Below are 13694 nucleotides of genomic sequence, written 5' to 3'. Positions count from 1 at the left end.
TGTGTTCTTAAAACTTCACTGTCCTCAAAAGTGCATGCACTGATGAAAGGCTTTACATAATATAATAGGTGTATTAACATTAAAACATTAAAAGATATGACTAATTGCACCCATCCTAGAGTCAAAACCCTGGGTTGTGAAATTCACTATTTTTAGTACATCCTTTTCTGCTATTGCTAAGTATGCATTTAGATTTTATCAGTATCAGCAAACTTACACATAAGTACTATATACTAAGTTTGGGCCCACCCTGGGGTCAAAACCCTATCATCAAATTTACAATTTTTGTAAAGGACTACCTGCTCTTTCTAGATATCCATTTAGTTTTAATTTAGTATCAATAACACTAAAGAAGATGTGATTTGTTTCCACACATAGACACTATATAGTAAGTTTGGCCCCACCCTGGGATCAGAAACCCTACTACGGGTATCATGAAATTAAAATTTTTAGTAGAGGTCTTCTTGCTCTACATCACTATGCATTTAGTTTTTCTTAAACATGTGTGGTTCTAGAGAAGTTTTGAAAATTGGGTCAATTTTTGCCCCGCCCCTAAAGTCCCAGGGGTGCAGAATCCTGAAATTTACAATTTATGTCCCCCTTGTTAAAAAAACGCTTCATACCAAATTTGAAAAGAATTGGAATGGTAGTTATCAAGAAGTTCAAAATTTCTATTGTTCACACATCTAATAAGTGACCATTTTGGCCCCACCCCAATACCAAAACCAATCCCTCGGATCATCAAATTCACAATTTTGGTAAAGGACTACCTGTTCTTTCTAAATATCCATTTAGTTTCAATTTAGTATCAATAGCACTAAAGAAGATGTATTTAAGTGTTTTACACACAAACCCCAAGAAGAAGTTAAGAATGTTCAATTGTTAACGCATGACAACAGCCAATACGCAACTTCCGAGATATCAGCTCTTCTGTGATGGAGGTACATTCAGTGTTCTGTTGGACGCTTAGGTGGGTACAAGATGTATACATATACTATAGACTAGCTACATGTATGTCAATACGGATAAAAGTAATGAAAGTGTAAATTTTGTTTATATCAGCCATTGGTATACATTAAACTGACCATATCAAGAATGATATTTGTTTGAATTAGGCCATTAAATTAAATATGAACTTATTTTTTATTTCCTCCTCTGCACGAGTGGTATTTTAATCAAAGAAAAACTGTGATTATCGATTTTTGTTGGAGCTAATTTATTATTAAATACTAATAAACTTACTAATATTGTGTGTCCCTGCAGATTGGGTGGTTGCATGATGTCTGATAATCGGTCTTAAGGCAATATATGAAGGCAGCGATAAGCATTTGTACCACCGCATGTGGACGATAGTATGTTTTGCGTCTCACTGTGCATAAGAGTTCCACAAAGGGAAAGAACTATTGGGCAACTCGGAAATTGCGTATTGCAATAGGTCACCTGAGTTTACTCAATGAATGTAACTGAGTGACAGTCTGTCTTGGTGTTTACTTTAAAAAAAAAAATACAAAAACTCTTTAATCAAAACAAAAGCCAGGGTGAATCTAAGCTATAACTAAAAAATTCCCAATCTGAACAAAATGTGATGAATTTCCCAATCCTAAGGATAAGGACCCTGTCCCAAAACCTGTAGCGACAGCCCTGCAGTAAATGCATTGTCAAAACCAATATCGTGATATACATGTATCTAGACTAGTGACACAGGCTATCTGCATTGAGTGTAGGTCTTTAAATTATAACAGTGTATTATTGGATTCTGAAATCATTCTAATTCTTGGAATTTACAAAATTGTCAGAAAGTCTTTATTCACAACCTAACACAAACAACATCAAATTATATACCAATTTACATTAGTCACAACATGTAATATTATTGTCAGCTATGACTGAAGACTTTTTCCAACAGTTTTGTGAACTCCAAGAATTAAAATGATTAAGTAGTAAATGCAGTTAAACCTGCCTGAACATGGCAGACAAAGCGAGTAATGGAGACTAACTGAACATGGCAGACAAAGCGAGTAATGGAGACTGCTTTCTGCACCTGCTATGACATTAGGCAGTGTCTGGTTGGTACTGTACATTACAATACACACTCAAGAATTGCAGTATATATAGAAATTCAGTTTAGTTCATATCACCACAGATGTACTTACATGGATTTCATACTTCCAGCCACTAACTGCCTCATCAGTCATTATTTTTGTGAATGATATTGTTAATCCTTCTCTAAAGAATCTTTGGCAAGGTTCACTTCTTGTATCTAAACCTGTTAAAGACAAAAACCATAAATAAAATTGCAACACCTACTTGCGCCATCAGGGCTAAAAATAACTATTTTTATTCACTGGTCTATCAAAGGCTATCAAATCAAATTTTTTCTTCTCAATTGAGAACTTTATTTACTGTCACGTGGACCAGTGGATATGAAAATGACGGGCCCAAATTCCATAATTGAATAATAATGAAATACTCTCATGATTAATCTTTTGTTTATTCAAACTAGCATCACATGCGGGTTTTAAAAACATCGTAATCTTACTATTCTAATCCATGTTTTTTATGTAAACTTAGACAAAAGTTGGTGTCATCTTTGTATTTGTTGTTTGTGGAAAGTGTCATGGGATTACACAATTAGACATCAGAAACATGAAGACATTCTTAGCAATACTTCACTTAGGACAACTTGTTCTTAGAAATATTCATGAATTTATAAATTACATAATGTTATTTCACAGTACAACTTAACAAAAGTGATATCAAAAAATTATTTTGCATCCTATAAAAACCTGGATGCACACACACCTAATTCATTAGCCTGATCATTGAGGAATTTTGATTAGTATTCAAATTAACTAGTCCCAAAGGCACATGCTCTTTAAAAAGCGCTAGTCCAAAACCATAATTTACTGGCCTGGCCCTAGACCATCAATTATTTTGAGCCCGTCTGCAATTGAAAAATCAATTTAGCTCAGTTATTAGAAGACGCTTGTGACCGGAAGGTCGGGAGTATGAGCCCCACTCCTGTCATGGCTGTGTCAAACCTTAAGTAAAATTAGGTAGCGATTGCTCTATCACCAAAAGCTCGTCATTTAGAAGTGAGAGTCACAGGTCTTTCAGATATGACTTAAAAATGGAAGTCCCATATTGCAGCAGGCCTATGGTACTGTCTCTGCCCCAAGCATGGGTCTAAATTTGTGTTACTTTACCTACAGCTTGTGATGTCTCAATAAGAGTGAAATATTTTCAAAGGGACGTACATGTATAATGGATAAAAGAACAAAACAAATCTGCAGTCTCAGCACAAAAGATGTTAAAAAATAATATTCAATACTTCTATTCACATTCAATTTAGATGTAATATCCCATTTTCAGACTTTTCTGTGCTTCTCTGTCAACAAATTAAAACCATAGAATAGCTAGGATTCTTTCGTTGATGTAATTGATTGAATTGGCAGTGTGTCAACATTACTGTTTAGTACAAATTGTGATGTCATTGTGAATTATTGTCAAATGAATCCCCCCCAACATATTTTCAGTTTTTCAAAACTAAATCACAATGGAATATAAATACATGCATTATTGATTCAAACAAAGTCTTTGAGTATGTAACTGTTGATATACCTTCTTTACAGAGCTTAATGGTAGTGTCCAATAAAACCTCTAGTTCTCCCTTTGGCAGTACAGGAACCACCCATCTAGGTCTATTAATCATTTCATCCAGTCGTCCCAACTCTACCACAGGAAAGTCTGGCTCTTGGTCATCTCTTAATTCCACCAAATCAATGGACACATCTGCTGGAGCTACTTCTTCTGCCATCATCTGTGCTGCAGTTGTCTGCGGTCCAGCAGTGCTCTGGGAGGCTGAGGGGGAAACCTGGCTTGTTCCTTGGTGTGATGGAGTGTCTTGAGGGGCATCTCCCCCAGATTGACCCCCTTTCATTACAATTGTCATGGTCACTTGACCAAATCTGTAATAAACATGAATGCAGTGTCAGCTGGTTGATATGGTGAAATGTAAACAATTAAACCCTTAATGAGGTACTTTATTCCAATTTTCTCCCTAAAAAATGTTTTTGTATTTGTTGATAAAAAAACATGGGCGATATACTATGGTATCACAAAAAGTAGGAACATAAGAAAAATACTTTCACCCCGAGTACTTAACCAGTCTTCACAAAAAAAAATTCTGACCAACTAGCATTAGGGCTAATGGATTTGACACTTTTAGTAGCACAATGAAATTTTTAATAGCCCAGGAAATTAAAAAAAAAATCAAAATCTATGTTCCATCATTCTATTCTGCTTCAATTTCAAATTCAACAAGTGTTTTCCTCTTCCCCTCATATTTCTTGTGCTTAGTGTGTTTCTCTCCATAATTTCTTCCCTGTTCGCTTCACTATGTTTATTTTCAAAAACATCGAAGGCGTACACCTTGAAGGTCAAGGATATATTCACACTCGCTAAAATGCTTTTAAAGAAGTTTGCTCCTGAATTTTATAGCACTGTCAATTTTTCGGGAAGTATATTATTGAAAGAGAATTATGAAACTTTAAACTGATGCCATAGTGCTTGTTTTCAAGTATAGAGTGTTCAATCATCACAACAAATACCCACTCATGTCTTGTAGCAATATAGATACAAAGAAGTTCAATACTAGTAGACCTTTTGCACTTAATAATATATTGAAAAATTCATCATATGGATGTGTTGTTGCACCATACTATCATATAAATATAAGGGGAAGTGAATTAAGAACAAACCCATGACTGTTAATGATAATTATCAAAAGATAAGTTAAATTAATTTTCTTGGTTTCCAGAGATTTAAAATTTCTAAGAAATATCCAAATTACAATTTCATATCTACTACTGTACTTTCCACAAATGTCAAAATAAATTTGCTAAAGACCTAAGCAATGGACATTAACAGAGTTTTTATAGTAAGAAGAATGCCAATAATGTATTCTGTATTAGATTTTCAATTCAAAACTTTATGATTTAAGCGAGAATATTTCTGGTACAAGCGGATTAATTTAATCTCCACCGACAATTAACTAGATCACCAGATCAAAGGGAAGAGTACCTACTTTGTGTATGAATTGCAACAATCATATGGCTTATGTTGGAAATAAACACGTTAGTCTTTTATTTTATTCCCAAGAGTGAAATAAGTCCTTGAACACTATATTATATGGTTTGTGGTATGAAGAAGAAATATCTAATGAGAATATTGAGATAAAATATCTCTAAATGCAAGTTCCTGATAAACTGGCCATCCCTCTAAACCGTCCGGTTGGTTTGGGTTGGGTTTTTTTTTGAGAGATTGGGGGGTTGGTTGGTTCGAGAGCTGGCCAGTTCAGAGAAGTTTCACTGTAAATGTTTTAAAGAATTTACATTCTATTTACAAAAACATGTATATCAAATTAATGAATTTACAAAATTTGAAAGTAGTTCAAAGTCTTTACTGCTTGTATCATAAAATACATGCCTAGGGGTATGGGGTTATTGATGATATGTTGCATAAAACATGTAAAATCGTGCAAATTTAGATTTTTTTGGGGAAATTGAAGAATCCTTCCATTACAAAATGTAGTCTTTCCCAAACCCTTTTAAAATTGGACAGGTTTGCAGATAAGTCCCAATAATCAGACCTAAATCCACTGTTTTCTTGTTGTTTTTGTTCAAGTCCCTGTTGAATACCAGTAATATCCCATGGTTTCAAACTTCAACCACACCAGGATTTTTAAACAAGTTAATTAACTACTGCTAATTCAATTTCAAATTTTGAAACTATTTAAATATTTTAGCCATATCATACTATGTTGTTGTGACTAGAAGTATGCGCAAGGACAGGACATGTTGAACATACACCCATCTGACACATTAATCTTCAGTGCACTATAAAGGAGGTAAAAAAAAATCCACCCTTAAAATCAGCATTTAACATGCCTGTCATCTGCAGAGCGTTCAAAAGTCTCTAACAGAGGCAACGCTTGCACACAGTTATGTATACATAGTGCATATAAATTCAGTGCATCATGGCTTACCTGCAATGCTATATTGTACTTCTACTGTCCTAACACAAATACAACCTAATATCTAAACTGGCATTGTATTGAGAGTAAACGCAATTGTCAACAACTGTTCTACATGACAATCAACTACTCATCCGAAACTTCTTCAAAACAACCTTGGAGACTGAAAACGTAAACCGTATTGTAAAGAAAGTCGTTGATTTCTTGACAGTAATACACTTTCCATACAAAAAATATATTCCAGATTATTCTATATGTACTCAGATGCCAATTATGGTTTTCTATATTTGACAATTGCGTTTATTTTGGTATAGGAAATACCGGATCCATATTAACATGGCCGACTATTACAACTTTCTTATAGAGAAGTTACTTACAGCAAAGCTCATTTACCTTTGGGAATTCAATATGACACACTAACTTTCATACGCTTTAAAGTTCTTCAAATCATTTGCAAGATCTTTTAAAATTAAAATTTTTGGATTCGATGTCCTATGCATCGAACTTCACTGCTGCGACTACGGTACAAGATGTATAATGACATAATCTCGTTTAAACGTGATTTCAAGCATACGACATATGATTAAAAATGGACAGTGTAAATTTATTTAAATATGAAATGAGTCATAAAACTGGTATAAATAATAAAATTGGGTAATATTATCATTAATTTTTATCAACGGTCCAACCAGCATGACTAAATTTACTTGATCGGATAAAACGGATTTCTGAGTCATCTCCCTTTCATTGTGCAATCTAGAACTATGTATTTAACTATAAGAAATAGTTATTTCAATTTTTACTTAATAAATATTATTTTTCAAAAGTAAGGTATGAATGAATGAATGAGTAGAGGGGGAAATTAATAAATTATTTGCGTGTAACAAAGGGATATACTACAAATCTGATTACTCGAAATAAAACTATAGAGTCAAATTCTCTCTTTCAGTGGGAAAATAAACAGACGTGGAAAGCGTTGATCTTTCTGAAATGGGTGATATTTTGGACAGTATTTAAATAGTTTTCTTTCGTTATTCACGGTTCTAATCAGATTCGCAAGGGGGGGGGGTATAAAATCACGTTAATCACCAACATCATAATTAAATTTATGTATATACCGTAATTCAATTTATGAATAATTAAATTACAATGATGGTTTTGTATATATATAATTAAGTATCTTATTTTAAAATGTAGACCCGCTGTAAACCACAGTCGTCTTTCTAAATCCATAACACATATCGTCCGCCTCTTGGCGGCCATTGATAATTAAGTGTGCCTTTATTCCTATATAATCACTTTTTACTTGGTCTTTTTTTTCTTCTTCTTTTTTTATAAATATCTCCAATTATTTCCTGTACATTACTTGCAAGTTATATTCACCCCTTGTATACTATTCAAGTCAACACACGCACATTTCATGCGTGTGCAACTTCCTATTTATACAGCATGCATAAAGGGAAACTTAAGAAATATCACTACCATAAATTTAGTTTAACTTGACGTAAATTTGCCCCTTACATTCACATCTAAAATTTTCTCTCTGTATCATATACTTTGTTAAGTGTAAACATAATTTAGAGAAGGGGGGATACTTTTTTTATTCGCCGAATGCTTTGACGAGATGTGATTTATAAAAATTTGTAAGCAACAGCTATAAAGATCGAAGTATCTACATCAGTTTTTGTCTTTGCGTCAAGGTCTGTCTATAGATACGTAAGTTCTGTGTACACATCATGAGAGAGAGGGGGGGGGGGGGACCCTGTTTCTATGCACAAAAATAGGTGATTTCAGTGGTAAATTCCAGTAGATTCCAATCAATGGAAAGGTAACATTTATCTAGTGTAATATTTTTTTTTAAATCGGGAGAGGGGTAGTATTTTTTATATACTGTATCATCAGCCAGCCATCTTAACGATTAATTACCTGTGATAGTGTAAAAAATACGGACTAAAGAACAACAGTCAAGCGTTTGATTACTGTTGTGTGTATAAAGTAGGGGTGGCAATTTTACTCGCATAGCCTAGTCGAATACTCGTAGGCTTTATTCGAGCGATTATCGAGTACTCGGCAAACAAAATCAGGGGTGGATTCAGGAAATGCGGTATGGGGCGCACGTACGTTTATGAGGTGTGTGTGGGGGGGGGGGGGGGGGCGAAGCCCTGGTGGGAGCCCACAGACACTCGACGTTTTAAATATCTCTAATAAAAAAAATATCTACCTGTAAACATAATATCTTGTTTACAGGAAGACAATTTTTTATTATAGATATTTAAAACGTTGAGTGCCTGTGTGGGAGCCCAGGGGGCGAAGCCCCCGAAAGCTCCTAGATTTTACAGATTTTATATGGCTTGAAATATGTCTGCTACGTAGTCATTTTTACCATATATTTTCTGTCATTTTTAATAAGGTGAAATTAATAAAATGACAAATTTTAAGGGTTTAAAAAAAAAATGCAAGTTCTCTCAATAAAAGTTATTCAAGAAATCAAAAGGTTTTGTCATTTATTTCTCCGAGAGTGGAAGAAATTATGGCTTCTTTTATCGTTTACATTCTTCTAAACAAGAGACCACAATTTATCTTCATTTTTTAATTTAAGGGGGGGGGGGTGCACCCCCCTTAAATCCGCCATTGAAAATCGGACTGACAGGGTAAAAAAAAACTACGTGCACTAATTTCAATTCCTGAACCCGCCCCTTGTACCAATCTGATTAAAACCAGATCCTGAGATCCGCTCACTTAGATCGCTACACTATTAATTGATTGCCCTTGTACATCTTTATTCTCGATAGGTACATGTACCTAGTAAGCCTGACCGGCCTTTTCGCTCAATTTTCATACCGCCTTAGCTATAAAATTTTGAAAACCCATTATTTTACAATTAGACTAGCTACATACATGTATTATAAAACGATAAATAAAAATCACGTTAATTTTTTTAGTGTGGAAACTCAATTTATTTTTGGTTGAATTCAAGAAATGAACACTTTCTCGTCTTCTTTACGACAGCTAACAGTCTTAATAGTCATCGTAAATAATCGTCTAGATGCCGGAAATTTTATTGACTTCATTTTTGGCAGTTTGAATAATTTCTAATCGTTCTGTTGAATGTTTGGGAAGAAGAGATCCTTTAGCGTTTTCATAGATACGAACACGGAAAAAAAAAATCTCTTAAATGCTTTACTGAGACCATTTGCAAACTTTGTATTGGTTTTATATTATATCAAACATTTGTTTTCGTTAATTTTACCTGACAGTTCTTGAATCAAATGCGTTTTTAGATATCTAGAACCCTACACTAGATACCCAATTTCTCCCTTTACAACACACTTTCAAGTCCTATAGAAAATTAAATACATGTATTATGATGTACGCCTCGTGTTTTTTAAAAGTCAATAAACCATTTGAATTTGTATTCATATAAATACTTTATTTCTTATGAAAATTTATCAATAAACTTGTTCTATGGCGCGTTCGTGAACAAACCCTTGACCCTCGTTTTTTTTTTAAAAGCTCAATTGAGGTGAAAGCCCATGTGCTATGTGTGCTGCTTTAGTATTTAGTACCTTTTTTTCTTTTTTAATTTCAATGGTCATTACTTCATTTTCATGAGCCTGGTACCAGAGGCCTTCCGATGTTCAAAGAAGTCTTTGAACATCGGAAGGCCTCGGACTGCAGGCTAGGTTGATATCAAACATTTACCGTAATTACAAATAACACTAAGGATGTGCTTTGTGATTGAAAAGCAGGGCAAGAAAGGGGTGAAAGTGTATGTTCATCTTTCAGAGATTATCCGATTTCTTGAACGTCACCGAATTATAACGTCACAATGCAAACTTCCACCAGAGTTCGTTTGCTCACAAACCAAACTCTTCCACTTAGGCATTATGGGATAGCGATTTCTTAGGCCGCGTATACTGTGACGTCACTGTAGAATGACGAAAAAACATAACGTCAAACGTAAACAACTCTCAAAACAAGAACGTAAACATCAAGTTCATTACTTTACACAATAATTTGAACAAAGTCTCCTTACTTTTTAATGATATTTTGATCATTTTATGTTTAAAATAAAATCCATACTTTTATATTAATGCTCTTAATATTATTATCTTCAAACTTTTAACTGCGAACTACTTCTTTAGTGTAATTTGTCTGCGTGATAATCGTGGACTCACAATATACAAATCTGTATATTGTGGTGCGTCACATAGGAGAGGTATATTCGTAGATGACGTAATGAGGCCTCGACGGGGAGTTTGCGTCACAATGTACAGCACGTCATAATGTGTACGACGTAACTCATTCACCCTTGCGACTAAACATAAACATACTGTGAGCTTGCTTGAAGTACCTCTAAGAGTGATGCAAATGGAAAATCAAAAGAAGATGATTTCTGGAAATGTTTTCCGTTCTATGACAGACGACAATGATTTTAAAAATGACTCTGTACCTTATGAACAAGTTAAGGACACCATCGCGAAAATTGAAATCCTAAAAGCTGCTAATGCAAATGTTTCATCATTCCTGCCGTCATGGGCTGATGATGAATATTTCATACAGTTACACAAACCGAAGAAAATAAAGAAGAGAAATATATTTGACACAAGCATGGAAACTGGAGAGGCAGTGCCGGAGAAAGAGTCAGAAGACAAGGCAACCGTTGAGAGCGGACGGGCAATACCGAATGCAGAGAATGGACAAATCACACATTCTGTTCCTGAGATCAGTGGCAAAGAACTTGATATAAAATCAGAGGATGTTGCAGCATATATCCGGAACATTGTCGAAAAGGCATGTGCAATAGTTTTTCAAGATACAGTTCAGAAACTAGACCAGGATGACGGCGGTGTTATGACAGAAACAAAAAATGTGAACACTTCAGATGCGAGCCAGGAAATGGAAAATGAGCGTTTACAGAAAACTGTTAAATTACTAGAGTTAAAAGATAAAACCAAGCCAGTCAAAAGTGGACTGAACAAACCTGGGGAGCTTACTGCATTAGAAACAGGGAAAATACAAAAGTTTATTCCCCGAAAGCTGTTTCTATCCAGTATAGAAACCTTTAAACTTGCACCAGAATCCCAGGATCCCACCAAGAACAAAGAAGAGAAGACCAAGCCCGTGAAACCAAGGCCTTTACCGTGTAGTTTTCTCTGCGCCACGGGACTTTCTCCTGCGGAAGAACCCCGAGTGGTGAGACCGCAGAGAACATGGAGGGACCGCATTCTCAGATTTTTGGGATTTAAAAAATAGACATTCTAAAAAAAAGAAGAAGATAGAAACGTGATTTTAAAGGATTTTTCGGTACTTTACAAACGTATTATGTATGTTCATGGTGTTCTGATGTGTATTATGTATGTTCATGGTGTTCTGATATGTTGGTACTTTACAAATGTATTATGTATGTTCATGGTGTTCTGGTGTGTATTATGCATGTTCATGGTGTTCTGATGTGTATTATGTATGTTCATGGTGTTTCTGATGTGTATTATGTATGTTCACGGTGTTTCTGATGTGTATTATGTATGTTGATGGTGTTCTGATATGGATTAAATTTGTTTTCAAACTGTTATACTTCTTGATTGTCCTCATTCTCACTCTAGATACTGTGAAGCATCATGACGTCAGCACATTCATCTTGATTTGGTTTACAAATGGTGTACCCAAGGCGTGCACAAAACAAAACCTTCCAAGTATTTAATGTATATAAAATGAGGAAAAACACTATTTTTATATGACATATGATAAGATGTATGCGTGTGTGTGTGCCTTTGATATTATAAACTCTCAGATGAGAAAGTGGATGACAAAGGATCCCAAATATCTTTTAAAGATTGGCTACACCATTTTATTATGTTAAATACTGTTACAGATTCTTTCAAATCTCGTATTGCTAGTTTGGATGAACAAGTATCTAAACTTGAATATAAAGCATGCTTTAATGAATTAGACTTTCGGATTTCTAAAACAGAAATCTCTGAAACAATATGTAAATTAAAATGTAACAAAACTCCGGGATTAGATAGAATAACTACGGTAATCACATTCTGAAACATGGACAAACCGCACTTATCGATAGCTTGCATAAACTATTTGATAGCTGTTTATTGGGAGGTATTTATCCTAATCGATGGTCATCTGGTATTATAACTTTACTACATAAGTCTGGTGATGCTCACGACCCAAACAATTATCGTGGAATAACCATAACTAGTGCATTAGGTAAATTATTAAATGGTATCCTCAATAGGAGGCTAGACAAATTTCTTGAAAAGCATAAAATAATTAATGAATTGGTTTCACAAAATCTGCAAGGACATCAGACCACATGTTTGTTCTTAAAAATATCATTGAAACTTATTTCCATGATAAAGAGGGGCGAGTATATGCTTGTTTTGTAGATTTTAGAAAGCATTTGATACTGTCATACACTCGGGTATCAAATACAAACTACTCAAATTATGTGTTGGAACCCAATTTTATATGCTTATTAAAAATATGTACAATAATAGTAAATCATACATTAAGATAAAAAGTCATCATACAGACTTTTTCAAAATTAAACTCGGTGTAAAACAGGGAGACAACCTCAGTCCCAACTTGTTTAATATATTTATCAATGACTTACCAGAGTACTTGAAAAATGCAAGTGACCCAATAGTTCTAAACAATAAAATAATACACTGTTTAATGTATGCAGATGATGTAATATTACTGTCACACTCAGCAGTTGGCTTACAATGTAACCTTGCAAAAAATTTGTTCTGATTGGTGCTTGAAAGTCAATATTGATAAAACTAAAGTTTTAATTTTTAACAAGGCAGGAAGATTTCTCAAGCAAAATTTTATTTTGGAGAAAAGGGAAATACAGTGTGTCCCCTCTTACAAATATTTGGGAATATATTTCAATACAGCTGGAAATTTTTCTAATGCTCAAGAGGATCTGTACAAAAAGGCAATGAAAGCGTATTTCAAATTACAAAAAGATTTTTTATCATTACAACCTAGCATTAAAACATCCCTTCATGTCTTTGATCACACAATCAAGCCAATTTTACTCTATGGCAGTGAGATTTGGGGAATTTTTAATCGCCCTTCTTTTTTCAATCGCAATGATATCTCCTTTTATGATTTTTACTCTAAATTAAAATGTGAAAACCTCCATGTGAAATTCTGTAAATTTATTCTAGGTCTTCATAGAAAAAGCTCAAACTTTGCAACACTATCCGAACTTGGCAGGTTTCCACTACATTTTGATGTAGTGAAAAATATAATAAAATAAGTAAACAGATTAGAAAATCTGGGTACTTCTTTTCCTCTACTAAATGCTGCATACATGCAAAGTAAGCATAATGCTTGTACATTAAAATCGTAGTCGTGGTATGGTGTGGTACAAAAGTTATTTGGAATTGTTGGAATTAGAAACAATCATATTGCAATCAGTAACCTATCAATTTTTGAGAAAAAATGTAAGGAATTGTTATGCCATCATTATTTGAAAGAATGGGGATATATCAGAAGTTTACAATATGGAAAACTTGAAACTTATGTTACTAATTTTGTTTTTGAAAACTACTTAACACTCTCTTACCACCTGCACAACGTAAAGCACTTGCAAGATTACGTACATCAGCGCACAATTTACCAGTAGAACGAG

The 13694-nt window shown here is 34.2% G+C and overlaps 1 protein-coding gene across 5 annotated transcripts in view; it reads right to left on the bottom strand.

Moving 5' to 3' along the window:
- Positions 1-6634, bottom strand: part of LOC125659115 (probable ubiquitin carboxyl-terminal hydrolase FAF-X) — a 52052-nt gene extending 45418 nt beyond the window's left edge. Inside the window, exons 1-3 of one of the 5 annotated variants that reach the window (XM_048890665.2) lie at positions 6428-6634; positions 3622-3968; positions 2154-2266 (exon numbers count right to left, since the gene is read on the bottom strand). In XM_048890665.2, coding sequence (XP_048746622.2) covers positions 2154-2266; positions 3622-3952 — 444 coding nt within the window. In that variant the 5' untranslated portion in view covers positions 3953-3968; positions 6428-6634. Of the gene's footprint in view, positions 1-2153; positions 2267-3621; positions 3969-6411 lie in introns of all 5 variants that reach the window. The other 4 variants (XM_048890668.2, XM_048890667.2, XM_048890669.2 and 1 more) reach the window with 4 other exon arrangements.
- Positions 6635-13694: the final 7060 nt, after the last annotated feature.

This window comes from Ostrea edulis, chromosome 9 (genome assembly GCF_947568905.1).
Source record: "Ostrea edulis chromosome 9, xbOstEdul1.1, whole genome shotgun sequence".
In the NCBI taxonomy this organism is placed as follows: Eukaryota; Metazoa; Mollusca; class Bivalvia; order Ostreida; family Ostreidae; genus Ostrea; species Ostrea edulis.
This window is presented reverse-complemented; position numbering and strand designations above follow the sequence as displayed.